Raw genomic sequence first — 27,581 nt, 5'->3', positions numbered from 1 at the left:
TGTTAAAGATGACTACTTATAGGTTTTAAAGAATTATACTAATAGAAGCTAATACAGTAACAACTTTGTCCCAGTGCGTCCCCGTTTAGGATATAAGTGATATTTTCTAAGGTACGAAAAAGTAAACAAAACATATGGATATAAGGCAACTTTATGATAATTTATTGATTTTCTAAAACAAAAAGAAGCTAACAATCATTCCAATCTTAATCTTTTATTATTCAACATCATCATCAACATCTATAAATTCAAAAGTTTCACCATTATTTGAAGCTAGTAAATTTTTAACTTTATTGGGAAGAGATTTTGGACTCACACTCATTTTTGGTCTTATTGTTGACAAAAAAGCATCCGAAGAAATAAGTTTATTATTTAAAATATCACGATTGATCACTTTTCGGATAAATTTACGCGTATGATTCTCTCTGATCTTTCGAAAATCTTTATTCCGCGATTCTGCAGCTTCTTCCGATAGTGCTCCTATAGGCATAATATCTAAGTGCAAAGCAAAACCAACTGACATGAATCATTTAACAAAATTAAAACACAGATCTTTAAATATCGATATGTACAAGTATGGCCTATCTTCATTGCACGCATGGATACGGGCTATGGAGCTTATATTACACATTGCTTAAAGACTAGAATTTAAAATTTGGACAGCAAGAGGAAATAAAGAAGCAATTATGGAGAAACGAAAAGCTGAAATACAAAAACGGTTTCGCGATGAAACTGGATTGCTAATAGATATTGTGCAGCAAGGGGCTGGAACAACAAACAACGGAAATACTGCGCGTAGATTTTTTGCAGATCCAGAAAAAACATCCAACATCACTGGAGTTAGTCAAGATCTGATTGCTAGGTTGTCTGTATTATTAAGGGCTATGGCTTCCGGTGAGCAAATAACCCCCCAAAACTTCACTCAATATGGATGGGAAACCGCTGAGTTGTTCGTCAGTTTATACGTTTGGTATTACATGCCATCCAGCATGCATAAGCTTCTTATACATGGAGGTGACATCATAAAGCATTTAGATATTATGCCAATAGGAGCACTATCGGAAGAAGCTGCAGAATCGCGGAATAAAGATTTTGGAAAGATGAGAGAGAATCATACGCGTAAATTTAACCGAAAAGTGACCAATCGTGATATTTTAAATAATAAACTTATTTCTTCGGATGCTTTTTTGTCAACAATAAGACCAAAAATGAGTGTGAATCCAAAATCTCTTCCCAATAAAGTTAAAAATTTAATAGCTTCAAATAATGATGAAACTTTTGAATTTATAGATGTTGATGATGATGTTGAATAATAAAAGATTAAGATTGGAATGATTGTTAGCTTCTTTTTGTTTTAGAAAATCAATAAATTACCATAAAGTTGCCTTATATCCATATGTTTTGTTTACTTTTTCGTACCTTAGAAAATATCACTTATATCCTAAACGGGGACGCACTGGGACAAAGTTGTTACTGTATTAGCTTCTATTAGTATAACTCTTTAAAACCTATAAGTAGTCATCTTTAACAAATTTTAACATTTTGAATAAGAGCCTCGTGAAGGAAACGTTTCATACAAATAAAACACAAAACATGTAATATAGCAAAAACTACGCATTTCTGAGAAAAATAGAACTTAAACAAAACGTTTTTTATAACATTCTACACATGATACCATCGAAAAAAGTGAATAAATCGCTAATTCCATTTTTATCGTTTCTTGAACCAGTGTGCGCCGGCGGGTATTATATCAGTCGAGTGTCACGCGCGCGCCCGTCAAGACGCTGGCGTGCGTTGTAGTATGATTATAATTCTATGATCGAAGTATTATTTAAAAATGGACATAAAGAGAAATAAATATTGTGCGGCGTTCGGGTGTTTAAATTCGAAAAAAAATCTACCGGATTTATCTTTTTTTTTTCGCTTCCCTAAGATGCTGAAAGGTATGTTGGCCATGTAGGTAATCAATAAATTCTTAGGATAATATAGGAAGGATCCTAACCTACCATGACTACTGTTCAGAATTCGTTCGTTCGTTTCAGCCAAATGACGTCCACTGCTGGATAAAGGCCTCTCCCAAGGTTTTCCATAATGAATGCATACTTACCTACATACGTACCTCATTACAAATAAGTAGATTAATTATTTTTTCACTAGACAGCAACCCTAACAGCGTAAGAAGAGTTCAGAGGCACGCGATAGAAAGAGACAAAACTTGTAGGTGAATAAAATTGTAGGTACGTAGTGCTGTGCGAGCTGAATTCCACTGTATCGCGTCGTAGCAAGACTCGCATTTATTTAAATCGTCTTGCGGAGTAATCCTTCTGTACCTGTACTATTATTTATTCTGTGCTAATGAGGAATGTATGTACTAACTATGTACACAAAAGTACTTTGTAACATAACACAAACGGAGAGGGAATGTAAGTAAAAGTTTTTGTGTTTAATAATAATTTGTCGTAATCTCATTAGGTACGTAACTTAGCAAAGTAAATAAGGTAAATGCTGCCTGTATCAAATACATTATTTTATATTAAATTCTCAGTAAAATTACTAAATACACGGTATGGTACGATAAATAATACTCTTCAATAAATCACACCTCATAACTTCGTTTGTTGTAACGGCTGTCACAAAACATCTGTCGTTCGACATTGTGAATTCAAGAACTATTCCCACCGCGTTTTATGAAAATGTGTAGTGTGTTTCGGTAAGTAATGGCCACGAAAGGGCACTTTCCCACGACAATCCAGTTCTGTGGTAATGTAGGATCCCGCAAAACTGGACTTGTTATGTACGTGTGTACGGCAGTATCCCGTTTTTTTGCAGTTTTGGGAGTTTGCAAAAATAGTATGCAGGACGTTGCTGGTGGGAACACTTCTACTGAATGCTGATTTTTACTGATCCTGTACTCCTGTTTATTGACATGACTGAATAGCGAATTCGAAATTATTGTTTTTTTTTTCGGTGCACTGCAAGTGCAAAGATATTCGTGTGAATGTGTAGTATTAGAACACGTAGTACTAAATGGGATCCTGCAAAAAACGGGATATCCCCGTGGGAAAGAGCCTTAATGCCACGACCTGTAAAGAGACCGGAATGATTTATGCCCCGTCAGCTCTATTGGGTTTGTGAGACTTTGTGTTCGCCCGCGTATTGTTGTGACACTGCTTTCATAATTCATCTTACGTGGGGAAGGGTTTATTAGAATATATTACACTCTAGTGTAACCTCCAGGTTAGTTGTGAGATCGGGAATTGGGACTAAGAGCTTCCTTGACTTTAGTCAATTAGGCGTAGAAAAAGTTTTCTTAAACCATCATCAGAGTCGAGACGACGTTCTTTAAAGTTACAAGCCGGTTAGCCGAATCGATCTGGAATCCAGCTAGAAATCTCGGAGGACTTAGAGTCTGAAATAGTTCCTATTTCACAAACTAAACAGCCATTAAAGTGAGTCTTGAAAATTAACTGTTGCACTCTATTCATTGATTTTCAGACTCCGAAATACATTAAATGCGTTTTCAAAACTTTAAATAGGTATTAGCCTGCTATACACTTTTCTTTTAACAACTACGAGTTGTAGCTACTTGTAAGTCTTCCTTATTAAGCGCAGTGAATAACCATGTTGTTAGTATGAATAATAAAGGCGCCCACAGCGTAGCTAATAAGACCCGAGCGTATCCAAACATAAATAAAAAGCTCCGGAGTCCGGACAAGCGGTCAGCCAATTACCGAACAAACCTCATGATGAAAAAAGTTCGCAACAGACATCGCGCATAGCTGCGTTATTTAGTGTGTATAATAACCGGCCGTCCGGTAATGAATTTTATAAAACTTGTGTGAAACCGACCGTCCTGTAATGAATTTCATAAAACTTCATACAACTTCAGGCTTGGGAGCAAACCGCAATGTCCGACAGAATGGAGCCGCGTCCGGTTTTAAAACAAACCCCTGCTTTTCGTTACTGGCCAAAATTCAGTTACCTAATTACTTAAACATAAAAGGGAGCTTTATTTTGTTTATTCCACCTACAACGTCCTTAAACAATTTAAATCAATCAACAGTAAGGCTGAGTTGCACCATGTTACTTAAAAAACGTCAAACTCCATACAAAAAGTACCGGTTATTGTTATTAATACCGTTTATGTGGTGCAACTTAGCCACACGTATTTTAAAATTGAAACGATAAGCTTTTGGACATAACTCGCTGTTAATCCGTACAAAAAAACAAATCCTAACAAAATATTTGCATGTTATTTAGTTGATAAAATAGCTAGTATTTCTTCTGAATAAAATTGATAAGCTGCAATTTATTCTCCTTATCAAGTAAAACTACAAACGCAATTTTCTTCTGAACCGCTACCTTATTACGGAGGTCACATGTCGTGACACTATATCAGGATGAGAGCTTACATCGATAGTGACCTTAGTAGAGGGTCAGTCTCGGAGACAGGCACGTATCTAGAGGGAGATGGGGGCAAACTGGGGCACCTGGCAATCTCAGGGGGCGCCAAATGGAATGAAGGGGGCGCTTGGAGAAAAAAAAATACAAAGCGCCTACAAAAAGTCTGTTATTAGGTAGGTATATCGATAGTTAATTTAATTTGGAAAACATCTCACGAAACAACAGTCGAAAATCGTGAGAGCGTCGACCTTTTTTTAGGTATCTTAAACGTTGTAGAGAGTGCCACAATAAAAATTTTGCTCTGGTTAGAAAAATTCGTATATCCGTAGCTGCTCGGAGGTAACAATACACATTGTGTAGAGGTCTCGCATCTCGCAAGCAAACTTATTTATTGAGGAACGAGGGAAGTTGTTTCGGGTAATCTTGCGGTCATTGTTCTTCCATTATTAATGTTTAGACTTCGGGAACCATACCCATGTAACAAGTTTATCCGATCGCGTCTAAGACCGTAATAAGTTATGCAAATCCTACGTTAACTCGATGACTAGGTTAGGTATAATCAACCTTGGTTTGGCGGTTATCGTTAAGTAACTTATACACTGCTTTCCCTAACAGTGTAAGTGATAAATAAGTGGCGTAAACTTGTTTAAAGTTACCCAAAAAAAGGTTATTTCATTTTAGTGTAATAAAGCAATGTCCCTGAAATCTTCTATCTTCTATATAAATAAAAATGAATTGATGTTCGTTAGTCTGATTAAAACTCGAGAACGGCTGGGCCGATTGAGCTGATTTTGGTTTTAAAATGTTTGTCGTAGTCCAGGGTAGGTCTAAACGGTGAGCAAATACGCGCGCGATATTGTTTTTCTGTGACAGACAAAATTCCACGCGGGCGAAGCCGCGGGCGGAAAGCTAGTTTTTAATAAAGATTTAATAAAACGATCAAAAGTCTCAAATCAATATTCATATTCATATTCATATTCATTTTATTCACTTCACAATGTACATATTAAAGACAGATGTTAAAAAAAATGTTACATTGCTACCTCCCAGAGGTATATGTGATTTGTAAATTACAGACGTCATCCAGATCTATCTCAAAGATTATTATTGTCGCGATAACTAAAAAACTTACAGAGTGCAGTCTTCTAGCCGCGTCGTGTATGGACAGAATGTGCGTGATTTTGTATTTGTCGAGCTGGACCGGGTCCTTGGAGTCCCGGTAGTTCCCCACGTACAACCCCGGGAGCACCTGTGTACAAACAAATAACAATATTTTACAATAGATTCAAGGTACCGCGATGTAGAAAACACAGCGCGCCATCTAGCTGCAAGCGTTAGTACCAACGTATCAGTAGTAGGTATAAAATATTTTTTTAAGATACGATACGATACGATACGATACGATAGTGCCGACCCAGCCAGGACGAGGCCTGTCCCGGTCAAACCGGTATACCAGGGGGCACGATTTTAAGGAAAGACACGCTCTGGGATGGGAGAGGACGGCCGACTAGCCGCTGCGTCTTTTAAACCGCGACCGGTCGACCACAACCAAGTAGATATGCATCCTGAGCCTGGTCTAGGAAAATAGGTAAAGACGGGTTATCGTTGATAGGACTGAGCGTTGGTGCGATGAGTTGGGCGGTCCGGCCTTTGGTGTGACTGCTTGCTTATTCTTAATTTGTACAGCTGCTTGTCTAGCTTCATTGTTCCGTCGATGGCTGCGGTTCTGGGTTTGGGTCTTCTTCGCTGTCTGTTTCTTCAAGATCGAATATTTCTTGAGCTGCTTTTCTTATTTCTTTTTTATCTAGTGCTAATTGAATCCACTCGTTTCGCGTTCTTCGGTAGTATTTTAAGTCTTGCTTTAGTGTGTCCTTCCAGGTGTATATGGGTCTGCCAATCTTCAATCTTCCTGCTTTATATCGCATAGCGCTGTGAAGCACATGTGGTTCGGATCGTCGTAGAATGTGGCCGTAATAGCAAATCCTTAGGAACTTAATTCTCTTGGTTATTGTCTTGCCTTGCAGAAGTTGGCGCACTTTTCTGTTTTTAGGTGGATTTTTACTATAGCCCAACATTTCTTTCAGAATGACACGTTCATATTTCCTTAACATTGAGCGGTTTGCTTTGGTGATGGATGCGGCCTTTATACCATATGTCATTGTTGGTTCGATGATCATTTTGTATAGCAACCTGGTTGTTTCCCACTGCATTTTGGTTTTTTTAATGAAGGGAATAAGTGCTTTGGAGTTTCTTACCCCTTGCTTGCAGCGGGCCCTTATTGTGTCTTTCCTACTGTGTCCTGATGTTATCCAGATTCCCAGATATTTCATCTCTTTCACGGGTTGTATACTTGTTCCCTCCGCTATTCTAATAAACTGCGTGAGGTTTGGTGGGTTGATTGGGTCCCGGATGAGGATTTTTGTTTTTGTGTCGTTGATTTTGAGTCCCACTGTTAGTAGAAGATCTTTGAGACTCGTAAAAATTGTTTTCAGATGACTTAGTTTCGTCCCTAATATAATTAGGTCGTCGGCGAACGATAGGCAAATGGGAAGCTTAATATGCGAATCTTGATTTAGCCGGAGTATTTCTATTTCTTCTTGAAGGGTTTGAAGGACGTCATCTATTACTATAGTGAATAAACGGGGTGACAGTGGGCAGCCTTGCTTTACTCCTTTTCCTTTGGTGACGAACCTGGTTTGCTGCCCGTACCATTTGATGCATGTGGATTCATTCATGCAGGCTTTAATGATCCTATTGGTCAGGGTCTTATTGGTTCTGGACACCAGGATATCTTTAAGGGCATTTAGGTCTACATTGTCGAAGGCTTTTTCTATGTCAATTGCCATGACGTAAGTTTTTGTGCCCTCTCTCCATTTTTCATCAAGAATTCTTCGAAGCGTAAAGATGTGGTCGTCTGTGGATCTATGCTCAAGAAATGCAGCTTGGTAGTTACCAAGGCTTTCCATCTCCTTATCTAAGCGATTAAGGAGGAAGTTCGCGTATATTCTGTATCCGGTATTACATACCGAGATACGTCTGTAGTCACCGATGCACTGTGGATTCTGTTTTTTCGGTATTGGGACTTGTACGGTCCGAGTCCAAGCTTCCGGGACTATGTTATATTTCCAGGCGTTATATAGGTGTTCGGTTAGGGCTTCAAGCAGTTGAATAGGTATTGCTTTGAATAGTTCAGTTACTACTTGGTCCGTTCCTGGCGCAGTGCCATTTCGCATTTTTATAATGATTTCTCTGACTTCGTCGTTCGTTGGCCCATCAGAAAGGTCATTGAGGTTTTCGTTTTCGTAAGTTTTTATGGGGGCTCCTTCTGATTTCGTTAATTCGTTTTCCCAATGGCATATAGGTATATATCTGTTCTTTTTTTTAAACTTCTCTGTCGTTTTAAACCTCTTGTAATATCTGTACGTTATTTTCATACGTTGTGATGGGTGTTGTTTATTAAGGTCCTTGAAGAAATTTTCAAATTCGCGTTCCTCGTTTTTCCGCATAATAACTTCAATGTTTTTGCGACATGTTTTTAGATTTGCCTGTGTTGATGGGTTTGGGGACAGTTTGTAACGAAATTTGGCTTTTAGCAGCTTGGCTAAAGCTATTCTGTGTTCCCTCGATATATTTAATTTATTTTTTAGTATGTTATTTGCGGCTGTCTTCATGATATCCATTATGATATCCCAGGGTAATAGGCGACAGTTGTTACTATATTGGGTTTGCGTTTTCATAATGTTAATGATTTCATTTTGGTATTTGTCACAGGTATGTTCTTGCTGTAGAAGTTCGTAGTTCAAGTGCCTGTAGTTAAAAGATCGGTTGCTGGTCTTGATTGGCTCAGATTGAGTAGTAGCATTCTTATCAGATTCCAATTTTCCCTTACCTTTCGACTCTAACTGTCCGGCGATAGCCTTAGGGTTGTGTGTTGTATGCATAAGTTCGCCCACTATCAATTTGTGATCTGAAATTTTCTTATTGGGATGTGTTGTGCCTATAATCGATTTGAATTTTTTCTTATTGGCTTTCGTTATTATATGGTCAATTTGTGAGATTTTATTTCCGGATTTCCATGTTTTCTTGCAGCTTTGTCTACCGAATGAAGTTTCTATGCAGAGTCTCTCTCTTCTGACGATATCTATGATGATATTTCCTGTGTCATTAGACTCTTTGTGAAACAGGTTATTTCCTACTTGGCCAGTTTGTAGAAGGTCGCGTACGTCAAGTGAACCTATATGTGCGTTGAAGTCTCCTAAAATTATAAGGGTGGCCTCCTTTGGCTTTCGTTTAATTGTTTGTAGGAGACTGGAAACAGTTCCCGTCGCAGCTGATGTTCTGTTCGGAATGTGAGTTGTTACAACAAATAACTTTTTCTCGTTACTAGTTATGGTGGCGGCCATGATGTTGGGGAGGTTTATACTGTCTGTTATTTTAAGCTGAGTATTTCTCCTTATTGCAATTGCCAAGCCGCGGTTTTTGTTTGACCCTGATAATATCCAATGGTAATTTTTTGACTTGTAATTGCCGTTACGCATGTTGGTCTCTTGTAGACAAGCGATATGAACGTTATGCTTGTATAGAAAATTATCTATGTCGTGTCGTTTTTTGGGGTTCGCTGCGCCTCTGACATTCCAGGTACCAAATCTTAGGTTTTTCGGTTCGATAATCGTCTCATTAGTTGTTGGGTTAGTATATGCGTTGATAAGGCGATAGCCTGTGTCGTCTGGGCATTCTTCGATGCTCGCGGGTGTGTAGATCGAGCTGCTTGATTGGTTATCAGATTTTTGGCTATTTTCAGTCTGAGTAAGGTCTGTGGCTGGTGATGAGACTGATAATTCTGGATTTAAGTCAATGAGACTGTCATAATGGCTGCCGTCGTATATAAGATTGATATTTCCTACTGAATCCTCCGGGATTTTTGGCTTGAAAACTATTTTGGAGTTGGTAAGAGCTTGATGGATATTGATGTTCACTAGGTAGAGATTAGCTGCTGCTATTATTATGTCAGTACCGGCCCATTCTCCGACGTTGTATTGCTTGGCTATATAATCGCGATATTGTAAGTCTGTAGGAATAGTATCCGTCGCATAGAAATTGCTGGCAATCGCTAACCTCATTGTTTCATCTGCTTGGTTTTCTTCGACATAGCGTGCGAGATCCTGCCTGACTGCCTTGTGATCAAGTGTGAGATACATAAGCTCATTGATTTGGTGAGCTATTGCCCGGTACAGGCAATTTCCGTCGCCCGGTATTTTGAAAATAGAAGCCTCCATTCTTTTAACTTTGGTTCTTTGAGCTGTGGAAAAGGGCTTATAACTAAAGAGTTAGTATCTTAAGACTAAAGTGAATCAACTAACTTTGTATTGTGAAAGTAACTATTCAGTGTCTTTTGTGTTTTTTTTTTTTTTTTCCTTGGCAAAAGTTTTATGTGAGGACGCCTCTTTTTTGTAATGATACTTTTGAATGGATTACAGCTGTGTGCAGATGTTGCTGACCCTTGGGTTTCTTTTGTTTATATTACGCAAGGTTTCGCTTTTGTTTCTGTGGGATAATTTGTGTGAGTTTCGTGAGAAATTTGTTTTAAATGTGTATCTTCTGTTGTTAGTGCAATATTAGAATTAGTTATTGCTTTTTGGAAACTTTTTATGGTGACAAGATGTTTGTTTGGTTGACCTTTCCTGGATATGCCTTTGGAAAGTTGGTGCAATGGGTTTTTTTTGGGGTCTCTTTTTTTCTTTTTTGGTTGAATGTATTTGAAGACTTTACATCTGTAGGGATACAGTGATTTTTTCCCCCTGACTATTTATTGTTTTATGGCACAAAGGTCCGTTTCCTTGATATTAAATTGGTATGTAAAATGAGAAGTAAATAAGGGCTACTAGTTGTTATCTTTAGTTAGCAAAGTAAATACTGAATCTACCTAGGTACTATTTATAAGAGATGCGCCTCAGATTTAGCTAGGATTTAAACACTGCTTTTGTTTTTTGCGACTGGGATTTATATTGACAATAAGTTGTGCGCTCGTATGCGCGTTAGTTTTGGTATAAACAATGTAAACCTAAATATTGTATTTTTTTTTAAAATTTTTGAGTAAACACAGTAGATATTGGTTATGTCAATATAGAAAAATAAGGAAAGATCTCACCAGGCTTCGCCGATTTAGCTGATTTTGTACTCCTTTGACTTAGGTGTTGCTCTGGTACCTGGAGGCTTTTCCCACTCACTGTGTTGGCGGATTTTTTTTCCCGTATACCATGTATTAATTTATTTAATTTAGTTTAATTTTTTTTTTTTTGGAAGAAGATTGAATATACAGTAAAAATATGTAATTATATTATGATAAGTACATATGCTGCAGTTTTTTTTAAAACTAAATTTAACACTGGATGCTAGTTCTGATAAAAGTATATCAGATTATTTGCGATTTTAGTTTTAAATTTGGGTTATCACTCTTGTAACACTGTTACCTATTATATTATTGAATTTTGATTTGTTTTCGTGGGATTCTCACTATTGTAACACTGTATTGAATTTGTTTTATATTATATTATTTAATTTTTACATATTATTTAATTTTGGTTAGTTTTCGCTTGATTATCACGATTGCAGCACTGTACGAATTATCTTAATTAATTTGATTTGTAGTTATGTTATTTTTGATCACTTTGTTTGTTGGTTTACGTTGCACGGCTTAAAATGCACTCTGAGTTTACGACCGTTTGTATTATACGCGATAATGGCTTTTCTCTTTTCTTTTAAAAATATTTTTTTAAGAATAAATTTTATTATTTATGCAGGGCGATGCGGATTAAGTACATGAATTTTATAAATCTTAAGTAATTTAATTAGGACTATCTTCAATTAGGACACTTGATTATTTCTAAGCTATACAAGATACCAAGAAAAACGGTTTAGAAAAAACTGTATGGAAGCTGGAAACTACATGCCCATAAAATGAAATACGCGACCCACTAAAGTCATAAAATTATGAAGCTAAATTAATTAAACTAATCATTTTCAGTTTTTTCAAAACTTAATTTTTAAATGTCAGTGGATATATCACGTGTTGTAGGTACTACTCGTATACGACCGCACCTGCTAACTGCCACTAAGTTTTCCATGTAACATGCATAATGATGTAATGCTTATCAGGTGTCGCACAAATGTCTTTCCCAGTACCTATACTTATTACTTGTACTGACGATATTAATAAATATCTAAAAGGAGTTACAAAGATGCACAATCGTCAACCTACTAAATCCACAAAACCTTTCGCTGGAATTTCGAACAAAAATAAACTTAACAACCTTCAAAATGTAAACGGATACCAAGTTGCCAAAACTTTCTTGGCAACATTGCAATGTCAGGGCCATTGATATTTTCGAACACTTGACCATGGAGTGACGAATTTCCGCTCCCCCAGAACAAAAGGCACCATTATTAAGCGAGAGTTTCGGGAAATTCATTACACGACAAAAGTTAGTTAAGTTGGCGCACGTTTATCTCAGAATTTGTGGCTTATTGTAACATTTCCTCATTCTGTTTAATTAATTAATTATATACATATGATGTTTCCTTTGCGCCACAGATTTACATAATTTGTTTGTAGTGCATATCTCATTCTCAGAAATGTTTTAAAAGCTTTCCATCTACCGTTTAGCAACGGTGGAAAATCGATATTACCTATTCTTAGAAGAGAAGATCTATTACATTCTGCTGAATCCTGAATCTTTGCGTTTTCAAAAATTCTGTTGATCTATAGAGAAATAGTTTTTGTGTAATACGTTTGCAACTTATGTAAAGCCATTGTACATCAACACTACATAATTTACAAAGTTCCCGGCTAAGTACGAGTACGATGAGTTTGTGTTTCCTCAGGGCAGCCACAAAAAATGTTGAAGATGATTGAAAATACCGAACTGCGAACGGTTAAAAAGAATAGTCACGTACCTATGTATGAAATTGGCACAGCTATAAATGTTTATTACAGCTGTATTGAAGGTTAACGTTCCATTTATGTATTAGCTGGAATTTCGCTATGATCGATAGGTTTCAGGATGACTTGCAAAAAACGAAGGTCGTTAGACTGTTACATACTACGAGTTATAAGTTCAAAATTTGGTAGTAACATAATTATAAGACAGGTTGCGTTAATACTGTGTTTAAATCGTTATAAGTAATGAATACAACCAAAAAAGAAAAAATGACCTTACCTGAAACTTTACTTAATACCTACCTAAAAGAGTACTTAAATACGCAACGTAATTAAACAATCGCGAAATATTCTGTTCAGTGTAGGAAGTCCGGTCTTTAGCAATCGTAGTTGGTAAACCTCGAGATTTCAAATATTTTTCCCAGAACTCAAAATTCAGAAAAAGAAAATATTTTCTCTGAACAATTCCAGCTTTTTGTTCTACAAACATCAAATAAAATGGAGCCAGTCAATAAAAATGAAAGGAAGCAGTTTCCAATTACTTCATAGGCGTTTTAATCGATTTAATGGCCGCTTTTATTTCAATACCGAGGGAAAAGAAAATCTTACGTTAAGTGCCGGGTGTTTGTTTAATAAAACCGATATTTTCCCGATCTCCGTTCACAAACAGGGAAGCGGAGAAGTTGTTTTCGTAAGTTGAGGTGTCTGGTGGAACTAGTGGACCAATCTGGCAACATGTTTGCCCTAGACTTGATATTACATGCCTGACACGTCAGCCTCCTTTCAATATTAGAATTTGACGGCACCTTATTTTATTTTGTTTGCGTAATACTTATCTGAATTCGAAAGACTCGCGCGCTGAATTCGAAAAAGATTTCGTAATTTTTTCGTAGAATAGATTCTTGTAACCTTATTTTTGTAACCTAAGGTATTATTTTATTGTGCGAGGCTTTATAGATAAAGCTTTCCTGAAATTGTATGCCTACGGCGAAAAGAGACTGTTTCACTTTCTTCCTGATTTACTTACAAGAATATATTCCTTTACTTTAGTTCGAAAGCAATTGAGAATGTTACTAGGTATGCAAAATCACTTGAAACCTATGTTACAGTTAAGCTTTTACATTTACAAATACATTAGTTTTTATTTCATTCAAAAATACCCAGTAGTTATGATTTTATAGGCATTCAAAGTTCGCTTAAATATTGAGTCCCGCCGACGGTCACGTGACCCCGTGTGACGTACATTCACAGCGTCCACTCACTAGAAAACGGATATAAACATACTTAAATAATTTTTTTTTGTAAATACAAACTTATTATACATATTAACACCCAGACCCATCACAGAAATTAAAATTGAACCAAACCCAAACTTGATGCGATTGTGTCGTTTTATTGCGAATTACCTTCCAGCTCCATTATTAGACCCCGATTACTATATAGAATTAAAATACTCATCAATACAAAACGAACGAGCCCAAACTCGATGCATTTAAGTCGTTTTATTATAGAGTTCCTATGGCCACCTTCCAGCTCCATCATCAGATCAGCTCCATGTCATCATAATATTGCATGGTCATCCAAATCACATGTGTTTGCGAAATTTCAGCTTAATCGGTTGCCTGGAAGTGGGTCTTAATTCAGTTTGCAAGATTCCACCCATACAAATATGAGCCAGTCGTTGTAATATGACGTTACGCGCATAAAATGGCGGGCCGGCCGCCGCCCGCACTTTTAAAATTCAATATCTTGGAAACTAATTGACGTATCGAAATAATTCTTTAACGTGTATTTTTTATTTTTAACAGAGAATACAGAAAGCTAAAAAACAAAATTAGTGAACATTCTTCATTAGTGTTGCTAATCATGTTTGACGTGGGTAATTTCACTACAAAAATACATTAAGAATGTATTTAGGCCTTAAGGCCGGGTAGCAGAGAAAATGGCGAAAATGAGGTTTTCATTTTTCATTTTTGAGGTACTAAACAGTAAAATTAAAGGCTAAGATTTTTATTGGGCATAGTTGAGGATATTTTCTAGGGCTATTAACGGATGGAAACACGATTTGATGAAGTTGACTCGATAGAATAAATTCCCAAAGTTACCTCTATTCGTTTTCTATTTATGGTTTTATTTTTAAAATAAGCGATTTGAGATTCTAAATCTTTTACTAAACTAAAGTTCAGAAATAACTTGAGGGCTTTTAACGGATGAAATTTTTATATTGCGTCTTATTTAGTTACTATGTTAAAAAATGTGGAAAAAATCGTCCATGACGGCTTGGACAATCTCAATCAGTCGCGCGGTGGCGCTTACGGAGGACGGACGCGTGTCAGTTATTTGGCCGTGACAGTTCGCGATTTGTCAATATTTTTGACAATGATGACTTTGATGAGTCGCAGTATAATAATATCAGTGTTACTGGAGAAAGCTTAAATTTTTGATAATTAAAAATTATCAATTTTGTCTACCTATTGAAATTTAAATCGTTCGCATCCTTTTAAACGAAGACTCTACTCATGATACATAGTACATTCCTCAAATATGAGACAAAACCAATGAGTTAAAATTTCATTTTAATAGTACCTACATACAATCGTCTTACACTCTTTAGAAGAGCACACTGACACAAATAAATAATAAAAAATACTGTCTAAGGTCTGTAGTTAAAGGTCTAAGCTGTAAGATAGAAGAATCTTCTAGCCAAAAAGATGGCAGATGCAGCAGATGTCAACGGATTTAAAACTGGAGTTCATGTGTATCCTTGTAGTTTTGAGTTTCTAGAGCAGTGATTCTTAACCTTTAAGTCATGAGGGACCATTTTACCAAATTTCTGTCTTGTCAGGGACCACCTCATAATCGGTCAAAACCAGTTTGACTGCAAAAATCAGTTAAAAGTGGTTTTGACCAAGGTGTGCAAGTGCACATCGTGGACCACTTGGAATGCCTCCAGGGACCACCAGTGGTCCGCGGACCACCGGTTAAGAACCACTGCTCTAGAGCGTCCCTTCCTCCACCATGCGTAAGAATGTTTCAAAAATACTGTCTAAGGTCTGTAGCTAAAGGTCTAAGCTGCAAGATAGAAGAATCTTCTAGCCAAAAAGATGGCAGATGCAGCAGATGTCAACGGATTTAAAACTTGTAGTTCATGTGACTCCTTCTAGACTTGAGTCTCTAGAGCGTCCCTTCCTCCACCATGCGTAAAAGTTTTCCAAAAATACTGTCTGAGGTCTGTAATAAAAGTCTAAACTGCAAGATAGAAGAATCTTTTAGCCAAAAACATGGCAGATGCAGCATATATCAACGGATTTAAGACTGGACTGGCACCACCTTGCAATGTCATCCTCTCATTGTTATCTGTAATGTAAATTATTTTTAAAATGTATTTAAAAAATAAAATGTTCGTTTTATTATTTCAATAATCTGACCTCTCAATTCAACTATACTACACAAACACCTTTGTTCGCAACTGTACTGACGAAACCTCGATATTATACCGTTCATTTAAGATGGCAAGCTATTTGCTGCGGTAATGCACTCCAGGTAACCGTGTGTGATGCTTATTGCTCATAGTAATTTTCGATACAGAGCCCCGTACATACGTTATACATAAATTATGGAAAGAAAACACCCAGACCAATACAAACAAATACAGTGTGAGTCACGTTAAAGTGTACATATGAAAATAGATGAAACTAGACCTATTTTTATCGACAAAAAAGAGGTCAAAAAATTTTTGAGATTTTTTTTTATTTTTTTATAGAATTTTTTTTCTTCCAATTACTTATTGTAAAGAAAACGTAATAACTTTTAAACTAAGCGGTATATCCTGATAAAATAAAAACAGTAATAATGCTAAATAACAGGCGATACTAAAAAAATACATAAAATACACAAAAAATGCCGATAAATAAAAAAAAATATACTTTTTGAAAAAATCTGCTTTTAAATTCGTGTTTTTTTGGTTATTTGATAAATTTCTCCAAAAAATGCCCCCATAACCGGTGGTTTTTATTACTTTGTATTATTCTCTATCGTATTACCTTCGTAAAACCAAAAATCGCATGTCTCTATCCCTATCACAACATTTGCAAGCCTTAAATAGCCGTATTATCGCTATTATCTTATCGGTTACAAGAAAATGTATTATTTGAAGCCATAAATAACCAGGTTAAATCTTGCCCTACATCACTTGGTCACTATATTTCCCTTATTTGACCTCCCTGGCATACTTTACTGTCTTAAATACAAAATATAAATATTAATTCATAGGAAAGTGGCTCATAGCAGTTCCACTAAGGTATAATTTTCGTGGAAGCGGGTTGGGTTTGGAATTAAAATGCCCAAAACCAGGTCAGTAAAAATATTTCCCAGTTTTTGTGCCGTATGAGCGAGGGAGTCGACAGGCGTGGCCAGCCAAGCGCAAACAATTTATCAGAAATGCCATTCAATCGTAAGTACATTATTATTATTGGCGGCTGAAGTTGTTTGTCTCTCGCGGACTCAGGAGTTACTCAATGCCCTGAAAAATAGGTAGGAAACGTGTTGGGAAATAAGGTATTGTCCTATTAAATAAATGGAAGCCCTTATGGTCACAACCATGGTGTCAGTTCATATGGGGGTCGGAAAAGCCTCAATTGGTACACTACAACGTATACGGAATCTTCTTGATTTGGTATATCAGTGAGTGAGAGTTCAGCCATGACTGGTTGTTCACAACAAACTTCCAATGAAAAGGCATAATTAAGTAGGCTATGGTAAGTTATGTAAATTAAGCCTATTGTAGCATGTAGCGTTTTGTCGCATATCCTGCATTTTACAGTGGTGACTATTCGATTGACTCACCCAGTGCCCCAAACCTAATTAAAATGAAGTTTGAAATATGACATCATACACATCACTATTTTAATGTGTCTGAAATCTGAAAGGCTGATGTCAATACTTGAAAATGGCTATGAGCATGTGTCTATTTTTTCGACTACCTACTATTTTATAAGAAGAAAGAAATTATCCTAGCCTACACATTAATTAGCAAACGGAACAGCAAAATTACCACTTCATACAGGATCGGCTTCTGCAGCTAAGCTGACAAATCGTGCCGATCTAGGTTTTATATTACAGTGCTTTGCGTAGCTAAATGTGGCCTCAAAATAATGACTAAGATAAATTCACCTGAAATTCTCACGATGACATTGTAATATGAGACCAAAAGCACTAGTTAAGTAGCGAGGGAATCTTTTGAAAGATTTTCATGTAGGTACTTCATGAAACTACTCATAGATCTAGACACTAGGGATGTTATGGATATGTAGTTTCGGTTATGGATACGGTTACGGATATAGGAATAATATTATACCGGTTTCGGTTACGGTTATGGATATCCATAACATCCTTGCTACACACGATGAATGCCTTTATAAGTCAGTCAAAAGAAAGATTTAAGAAAGAGACTCGGTTACAATACAATACGGTTTAGAATCAACTCAAATCCTTTCATAAATGAAACAATGTTTCGTGAATGGCTTACTTGCAGCCCCACCATATCAATCAGGCTTACAAGTTTGACAAATCGCGTCGCCCTATATTGCAGTGTTTTACGTGGTTGGAACGTGACTTCGGAATAATGATTCGGTTAAATGCGCCCGGCGTTGCCGCACCATGCCACCCTGTCACGCGATGTTCGGGACCCAGCATGACTAGGCCAATGTGAATTTTGTAGAAGGGAACAATAATCATTTCTTGCGTCAGCTCAGTAATTCTGGCGCAACTCCCTTTCCTTTAACTCCGTAAAATAAAATGAAAAAAAAAAAAGATTACATTTCACACAGTTTAATATTCGTTAATACCATAATGATCATTAAAAATTCACCGAGTTGCTGACGCTCAGATAGGCAGGTGGTATAACTAGGCTGGACCATGTCAGAAACACACACATAAGAGGCACCTTCAGCAAAGAAGAAGAACAATTTTATTCGTTCTTTTGCTATTTCTGAGAACTCTACATCTTTAATACTTTCCTCTTAGAATTCTCTCTCGATCCTGACTCCTGGGTTGCAAGTACATCAACACCTTTTGCAATATAAGTGAAGTTCACACAGTCTTACCCGCTTGCCCTTCCCTTTGTACCCCACATCTACCGTATAGTTCGATAACATCCGAGTTGTTACAACCGTACCCAATCTCCCCTATTTCTGTTACGAGTATACTTATGAACCTCATTATCTTGGAATTAGGTTCGAATCCGGACCAAAGAGTATAAATATTTGCAGCCGACCCACGTGAAGCCGCTTATTGAAACTAGAGAAAGCTTTTAGGCCTGACCAGAAGTGCCCACTGATGCTTGACGTGCTTATCGACACACAACCTCATATCAATGGCAATTACGTCAATGCTAATATTAGAAACGACATTATTATCCCAAACTAAGTATAACTTTACTTTCTGTAAAGGTAAGTACATACATAAACTTGTAGGTACTTATTATGTCATTTAGTGAAAAGCTCAGATTACCTTTAAAGAAAGCTTAGTTCAAAGACTGAAATAGGGCATTAACCTCGTAAAAGAGTCATTTTCAAGATAACATCTTTAATGTCTTTGATCCCCGACATGAAAAAGTATCTTTACAGAGTAAACAGGTTTTGAGGAAGCGTACTTATAAAATACCTGCGGGAATAAGTATCTCTTTTGTGTGTAAAAATTTGCGAAATTGGGAAGACTAAATTAAAATAATTCCAAATTTAATGTTTGTCAAAGTTTAACAAAGTACTGATTATGATGATCAGAAAATATTGTAACGTTATTTGACAAATTGCTCCTTTGTATTATTGAGTTATTTAACGAAATAATAGGCACTTATCTCTTCGAGGCATTTTCTTTCTATTTATGCTTGTAAAAGGATATTCAGCTTTCATAATAAGGTCAAGAGTGTTACTGAAAACTTCATTTCGGAACTAAGCTTTTTGAAGCGAAGCGTTGCGTAGGATCAAAGCCACTATGAGGGTAAATTTACCTTAATCCATTCGCCGGTGAGCCGCACCAAAATAAGGTTTGTGGGTTTGGTAAGCCGAATGGGACGGTAACATATTTATTTACTCTATTTTGATATCATAGTTGCGGTATTTCTTTTATACACCTTTGTCTGATATTCTTTATTATTTAAATGCGACGCTCTGTATATTTTTGTTCCGTTGTCACGCCTTTTAAACCGTTCTATCACACCAATACTGTTGCATTTCGGTTACATTGGGTAAATCGATGGTGTAAAATAATTATTTTTGTCGGAAAACAAACTTGAAGTGTTGAAAATGGATCTAGAATGAAAGCCTCCCTTGAGGAGCTTTTAAGTTCATACTAAAGACAGCTGATCGTCTTTATCGTCCATGAAGCAGGCTCGGATCGGCTATTCAATTATTTATAAGGACTACTAAACTAATCCTCCTATTTCACTACCTATATTGATCAAGCCTTTACAAAATCGTCGATTCGATAAAATCTTTTCGCTTTACGCCTTTTATCCCATTTTCACCATCAATCCCTAATTTTTAAGTGACCCCTATGGTAACACATAACAGGAATTTTGTTTTCATAGGGTTCACTTAAAAATTAGGGATTGATGGTGAAAATGGGCATTAGTCCCTAAAATTTATGGATTTGCCTTTCAGCCCCTTAGTGTGCATTTTTTATTTAAAACCTAAATATACGAAAGTGCCGAGCCGTGTACCCAAAGTATTTCGATATCCTCGCTTGTTTTCGTAATCCGATAAAAGGCAACTTTATAAGAAACATTATTTGGAACCGAAGTTGCCCGCAAGGTTTACGACCGAGTCTTTATAAGGCACATTGCCAATTTTACGACTTAGTATTGATAGTGAAATATATCACGGACGAATTTCCATGCCCTTAGATGCCAAACATCGTGGCTGAAGATGAATTATTTCGATAATATTCATATTAATCGAAGGCTATTGTTAGATTTGGCACTGAAGAAATAGCAAATGGATGGTTGTTTGCAGACATTTTAGCTTGTAACGACAGAGAGAATTGTTTGTTTGTGAACCTTGGGAGTATGTAATTAATTTACTTTTAAACTATCAAGATGCTTTTGCTTTAGAACTAGATGGTTTAAAACCTGAGTTTAAAACCTACATAAGCTGCTCATGTTTAATTTTGTATCATCATTATACATTATTATTAAGTAATTGCTTAGGAGAGAAGTAGGTACATGCGAATGACAGTATAATCTAAATTAGAATACTGTTTTATGCTGGTAATTATTGAGGATTACAGCCCGAGCCTCAGGCAAGATAAAATGGAGCCGACAGTGTAATTACAATACAACACGTGTCGTGTTTTGTACGACGATTTTCTACACGTTTGTGAGTAAATTATGTTATACCTATCCGACCTAAGTATAGTAGATATAGCATTTAGTAAAACTGCGTAAACATTTTCCATTCTGTACAAACGTTTGCATAAAATTTATAGACATTTCATTTTTAATTTTCTCTGTGATCAGAATATTTCATATACAGGGTGTTAGGTAAATGGGTATATGAGCCGACACTAGCCCATGTTAACATGGGCATATAAATGGTATGGTGAAGTCAGAAATTTGATATCATCACTTTATTTTTTAAAATTTTCATACAAAATATTTTTTATAAAATCCGATTTGTATGAAAATTAAAATAATTAAAATGAAGATATTAATTTTCTGACTTCACCATACCATTTATATGCCCATGTTAACATGGGCTAGTGTCGGCTCATATACCCATTTACCTAACACCCTGTATTTTTATTATTCGAGGACTTTTTATTGTTATTAGATACCTACTTAACGAGGGGTTTTTATTATTATGCGACAAATGAACAACGAATTCCTAAAATGTTCAAAATAAATAATTACCGGAGGCCATTTGTACCTACGAGTATCATTCCTTTCAAATTCTTCTACTTTAAATGTTTTACTGACTTTTCTCTTCAACCTGAATGCGAATTCAATGAACTTCAATGTATGTAATAATAACTAGATAAATAAATTGGTTCTTAGAGATTGTCGAGCCAAATAAACAAAAATTGACGAGTACTGAAAATAAATCACTCAATAAAATCGAGTGAGCATTGGGTATCAAGTTATCAAGAGCAGCGTAATATTTAAATTGCCCTCTTTTATATTTCTTGTTGTAATAGGCTTACCTACTGAAATAAACAAAATCAGTATTTTCGAAGATCTCTATTTTGTTTTTCGAATTGATCTCACATCCAATGTCTAAGGACGTTTGGACTAATAAAAATATTTTCTTTCTTTCAATGTCAATTTAGGTACATGATATTATTTAGGCAATAATAAGTTATAAGCAATCATAATAAGATTTCTTATTGATTGGCGAAACTACAATGACCATACAGGTCTTAAGTTCAAACCATTTGGTAAGCATTTTAATGATAATTCTAGCGTTACAAGTAAGCACATTAGACGGATCACTTCATAGTTAAATGAAACCCAACCTTAACGTGGATCAACGACCTCAAGACGGCAGGCAAAGAATGTACAAATAATTTGCGGGCACCTGAAAATTATTGCCTCCAACAATAAGAATACCGATAAAGTTATTTTAAACACCCGCTTTTGTTTCTCGGCTTTAATAGGCTTACTGGAATGAAATCGTTAATAACAAGGGTTCTCTGGCCAGTAATGCTGAATAAACTGGCGATTGCCTTTTGGCTCGACAGAGCCCCGTTGAGAGCCTTTAGGTTTGCAAAACAATTTTATGGCCAAACGAAATTGAGTTTACACACCCGTTGCAATTCACGCTGAATATTGATATTTGTGCTAGAGCAAATTCAATTCGGAGATAGTGCTTATTTGTATAGTTAAGCACAACGAATACCTAAATGATTTGTTTAGTTTAGATGTTTAAAATTTTAATTCATCGATATTTTCAGCGACTTTTATAGATATATAAAGGTAGGTGGGTCGTTCTACTTTTAAGGTCTTAACCATGAAAAAAAGTAAAGAAAGCTATTTAGTACATTTCATACGACTGAAATGTAGGAAAATTACCATAGATTCGGTATCTGTAGACCAGCAGCTCAGTTTTTTATCAAAACTTATATTTTTTTGCGTTTTACTAGACTAAGATGGAAAAAAATGTAGCCTTCGTCACGAAATTCAGTTGTTTAAAACTCGATAAATTAAAAGAAATTTTAATAGATATTTGCATTTATTATTACAAAATCTCAGCTTAAATCAGTCTCGGACATTTGGTAGTTAATCGTTATTTAATCAGGTAAGAATTCCATAAAAATCAACAGTTTGTCCCTTTCGTCACATTTACACCTTTAAAACTTAACAAAAATCAATTATTTTTCTCTTTTATAAAGTTATATTGAAAAAGTAGTATTACACACTAAAAACCAAGTATTACACGACATAAAATGAGTTACAAAAAGAGTTATCACTCGCATTTTTGTTGTTTAAGAGATAATATTTATTAGGGGACGAGATCAAACTCTTCGTTACGAAGGAGACGTAAATGTGATGAAGTAGACATCTAACAATTAATAATCAATCTAACTTGAAAACTAATGAGTGTCTCAGCCATTTTTCATTAAGCACAGGCATATATTTGCTTATTACTAAAATAGATAATGAAAAATATGAGGAAAATCAGCAAAAACCTACACAAATAGGAACTGAAACTAAGAGTAGGTAAGGAAAAAAAAAACATTTCAAAAACTGCTTCAACTGGTTTACTAAACGAATACAAAATTCGTATACCTTTTTCTGAGGTGTTTTTAGTATTCTTAACATATTATCTAAGTGCACAAAGGACACATCGTTTAGATGTAGGATCACCTGTTACGAAGGATACGTGTGACGAAGTATACAATTTTCCAAAAAGATCAATAATAATCGTAAATAACGATAATTTGGATCGAAAACTATACTTTATCTTAAAGATTACTTAAAAACAAATCATGTTTACAGTAAAATAATTTAAAATTCGTTAAATAAATACCAAAAACCGCTGTGACTAAGGATACCCCCAATAAACACACGCCGCCCGTTTTCGTGCTTGATGTAAAAGAAGTGACAAGCTGGCTATGTTAAACACTTGATTTGAGTTTCGTTCTTTACTCTATGGTCTATGGCCTTTCGTTTTACTAAAAAACGTGATCTACTCACGTATTTTTAAAGAACTTATTTTAATATTTGACTGTTCGTGACGATGGATACTCCAATTTTCGGGACAATCTTTCGTCACACCAAAAAAAAATATTTTTACAGATAAATAAAATTAAACTTTGTAGTTACCATGTTTAACAATGTATATCTCTTTTTATTTAAAAATAATTGTGTGGCTTCAACAAATTATTTATAAAAAACGTAATAGTTCTAAGCAACACCTAATGGGGACATGCCGTTTTAGCTATGTTATAAAAGTTTGACGTCATTTTTTTAACACAGTTAAATTCTAATTGAACCTTAATGTAACTAGATAATCTAAACAGGTGTTATTAACTTTATTTAAATGAAATAAATGATAGTTTCTTCATTTGTATTATAGTATTAACCTTCGTTATTGTGGGGACAACCTTATTTTTGTGATGGACTCTAAAAGTAGAACCACCCAGGTACACAGTTTTGTAAGGATTATTACCAGCTTAAATAATCACATAGAAAGAATTGGCTTATTAATTAGTGTAAAGATAAATTATTGTAAATTATTTACAAAAATAGGATTGTTAGAGGATTATAGCAGCCTACAACGAGACACCATATAATATAAAACCAAAAAATATTATTTATATATTTTTATAAGGCATGCAAAACTTATAAAAAGTTTTATTGTAAGAAATACTTAAAGATAAAAATTCGAATTTATTCAAACCATTACTGCATATTACCTGAGTTAACAATCTCTACATAGAAATTATTTACAAAATTAAGTATATTAACTAAGAAAAAACAAAAAAGGCACTATCAAACATTCTATCAAATCAAAGTTTCTTCAGTGCCGCTACGGACTACGCGGCTACGGCTACGGTATCACGGGATGCTACGAATCGCTACGAAGCTACGCTCACTACGATGACGTTACGTAACAATCCCGGTGTCGTAGTCTCTCCCACTCTCGTTCCAGATTCACTGTTTACCTTTCCTTCTTAATTAAAATACCAATCTAAAATAATAACAAAAAGACTCACCTTATTCATTCCATTCCCCATAGCTACTGTTGTATAAAAATCAGCCAATCAACAGAATTATTGTCGCTAACAAAGTACAAACAACAACAATAACACTCAACGTGTGTTAAACATGTTTATTAAAATAACGGTTTCACATGAACTGTCAAATTGTCAACATGAGCGTCACTATGGCTACATTGTTGATGCCGGTGTGCCGTGCAATGTAATCGATGGCGATGGGATGATTGGTTGGCTGAGTGGGGGTAGTTTTTGCGTGTCGATGTCGTGTTGTGGACGTTTCGAGTTTTGGTGGTTTTTCTGTTATCGATCGAGTTAGTTTCGAGTGTGGTGGCGCGGCAGAAAGAACGGGCGCGTCCGCCGAGCTCGGCCCGCGGCGCGCTACTGCCGCCGGCGTCATTGCGTCTATAAAGCCCTTCGGGTTGGGCTCTGTCGATAAATGTGTGGCCTTTTCATATCGATAATAATAGTAAGCCTAGGCGCAGATCACCGACTTTTAGTTGGCCGATAGTTGGATGATCGGGCTGTTAATCGGTATAGAGATGTAGGAAAGTGCGCACATTACACCGATTTGGTACCGGCGATTCCTCCCAACTAAAAATCGGTGGTCTACGCCTAGGCTTACAGTTTTGATAATACGCAGGCGATTTAAAATTTGGATTGAGAAAATGGCGAGTCTTTATGTATGTTTATTCCTTCAGCTAGCTAAAAAATACTCCCAGTCTTCTGGTTTTCTCGTACTTCATGCAACAGCATTCATCGAGTGGTGCTATACACAGTAACATTCATGGTATACTTATTGTCAAAAATAACAATTGACGTTGAAGAAGTTATTTTATGTATTACTGGTATGGTAAGTGCAGATCGATATCGATAACTGATCATTACAACCGAAGTCCCTAATCATTATTGCCTGGCTGAACATGTGACGCTGCAGGGAGGCAAGTCGGACACTTACTTTGCGTTTTTGACGATCCTTTTTAAACAAAGCAAGCGATTGTCGCTTTTAACACCCTAAAAGGGTGTTAAAGTTGCTGCAATTCATGCTCAATTAAGCAAATTCAGGACGCAATTAAGTTTTCTGCTGATCCCAGTAACCTACTTGTTTCCGCGGGAAACGTTTTCTAGCAAATTTTCTATTAAGTTGAAAATTATGTTTCACTGATAATTATCAGTGAAACAAGAATAGCCTGATATACTAGTTGAATAAACACTTACGGGGAACTTAAAGAAAACAATACTTTATTAATAAAAATATTTAATAATTGATTTTTATAAGTACAACTATCTAATGATTAAATAACACTTATTTAGTTAACATGATGTAAGTGATTATCAACACTCAAGTAAAAGGAATGACCATAAAATAAAAACATAATACTGTTTAGTGCTTAACTAATTTGTACATAAAATAGAATCCACGTAGGTGGGTAGGATTAATAGTACTTAGTAGGATATAATACAGTAGGTATCCATTATCTAGTTATTTACTTAAGTACCTGATTTATTGTTGCATTCACAGTATTTCTTTTTCGCGAACCTTTTATCGCGTATTCATGTTCTTTAATCACCTTACCTACCCTACGTGTGCGAATAAAACTATGCAGCTTTAGGTTTGTTCCGAGGACGTGCCACTAGGGCCAGTCCTAGAATGATGAGCATAGCACCAGCCCACCATGTCATAGACGCGCCCTCCTCGAATAGAAATATACCGATGAGGCCCTGAAAAAAGAAAGATCTTGCAACAAAGCTGTAAAATAAGGGCAACTATAGCAGATTGCATGGTAACTTTTATACTTATTTCTGCATTTAGACTACAAGCTCTACTAGGTAGAATTAATAAACGGTAAAAAAAAGTATTATTTCTTATTTAACCGCATCTACTGTGTCTAAGCTATATAGTTTTTACATTTACTTACAGATAAGATGTAACTTGTAGCAGCAGACACCACGGTTGGTGCGACTGAATTGGTGCACGCATCAAGCGAGCGGAGATAGTGCCTGCAACCCCATGTGTTGACTACCACCATGATGGTCAACAGTAATACCCATATTGCGTAACTATTGCCCTGTATTAATAAAGGAAAGATGAATTTACTTATTAAACTTCGTCTCATGGTGCGTCCAGACTGGGCGAACGGGCTCGCGCGGCATGGCACCCTGGTCATCCTGCTCACCTTGCTCTTGAGTGAGCAGGATGTCGAGTTTGCCGCGCGAGCCCGTTCGCCCAGTCTGGACGCACCATCAACGAGCCAAAACTTTCAGAGTTGTGCCTGCGCATGCATATTCCATTTAAAAAGTAAAGTGTCAAAATTACTAAATGACAACTGCCTGACTACAAAGCCAAAATAATTTGAAACAAATAAGCCCTAACTTAATGCTGAAAAGTAAACTTACAACAATCGATTCGGTTCCTGATATTTTCCCTAATGTACTGCCAATAGATGCCCAAAAACCAGCTAAGAAAGCTTCGAAAATCATTGTTTCAGTTCCAATGAAATCACCATAGAGAAAAGTAATACGAAATCACTTCACACATTTGACAACTTTGACAATGACAACAAAACTGACAAGTTCTAAGACAGAGACAGATTTGATAAAATGGTAAAGGACCGAATCAGACGTTGTGCTGTTTTATTTTTTGTCAAAACTTAATCCTGTTACATAAAAAAATTAAAATTGTGATTAAAATTATCCGATTTTTTTTAATAAAACTTATTTGTAAATACGAAAATTTTCCAGCTGATGCTTGCATAATTTTTTTACGATTGATATTGAACTAAGTCTGATTGGTTAGTTTCGGACCGCTTCACCAACTGTCAAAGTGAAGGTGAAAAGCCAGGCTGCAGCAGTGTTGCCAGAAGGTTACTTTTGTAACCTTTTAGGTTACTTTTGAACTGCATTGGTTACTTTTGGGTTACACTAATGAAAAGGTTACTTTTAGATGAGTTTTCAGAAATTGTAGAAATAACTTTTACAGGTTAATCAGTAAAAAATATTTATAGTAACAATTTTAAAATGATGTCAT

General features: G+C 35.9%; 2 protein-coding genes across 2 annotated transcripts in view; both read right to left on the bottom strand.

Annotated features, from left to right (window-relative positions):
- LOC135077647 (dual specificity protein phosphatase 22-like) overlaps positions 1-24,919 on the bottom strand; it is a 63,915-nt gene extending 38,996 nt beyond the window's left edge. Inside the window, exons 1-2 of the mRNA XM_063972207.1 lie at positions 24,554-24,919; positions 5,537-5,653 (exon numbers count right to left, since the gene is read on the bottom strand). Coding sequence (XP_063828277.1) covers positions 5,537-5,653; positions 24,554-24,574 — 138 coding nt within the window. The 5' untranslated portion in view covers positions 24,575-24,919. The remainder of the gene's footprint in view (positions 1-5,536; positions 5,654-24,553) is intronic.
- An 893-nt stretch (positions 24,920-25,812) lies between these two features.
- On the bottom strand, positions 25,813-27,054 carry LOC135077638 (uncharacterized). The gene is made up of 3 exons (XM_063972195.1): positions 26,951-27,054; positions 26,473-26,622; positions 25,813-26,275 (listed from the first exon to the last, which is right to left on the bottom strand). Exons 1-3 carry the CDS (start codon positions 27,032-27,034, stop codon positions 26,153-26,155), a joined length of 357 nt encoding a protein of 118 aa, XP_063828265.1. The 5' UTR covers positions 27,035-27,054; the 3' UTR covers positions 25,813-26,152.
- Positions 27,055-27,581: the final 527 nt, after the last annotated feature.

This window comes from Ostrinia nubilalis, chromosome 13, assembly GCF_963855985.1.
Source record: "Ostrinia nubilalis chromosome 13, ilOstNubi1.1, whole genome shotgun sequence".
NCBI lineage: Eukaryota > Metazoa > Arthropoda > Insecta > Lepidoptera > Crambidae > Ostrinia > Ostrinia nubilalis.
This window is presented reverse-complemented; position numbering and strand designations above follow the sequence as displayed.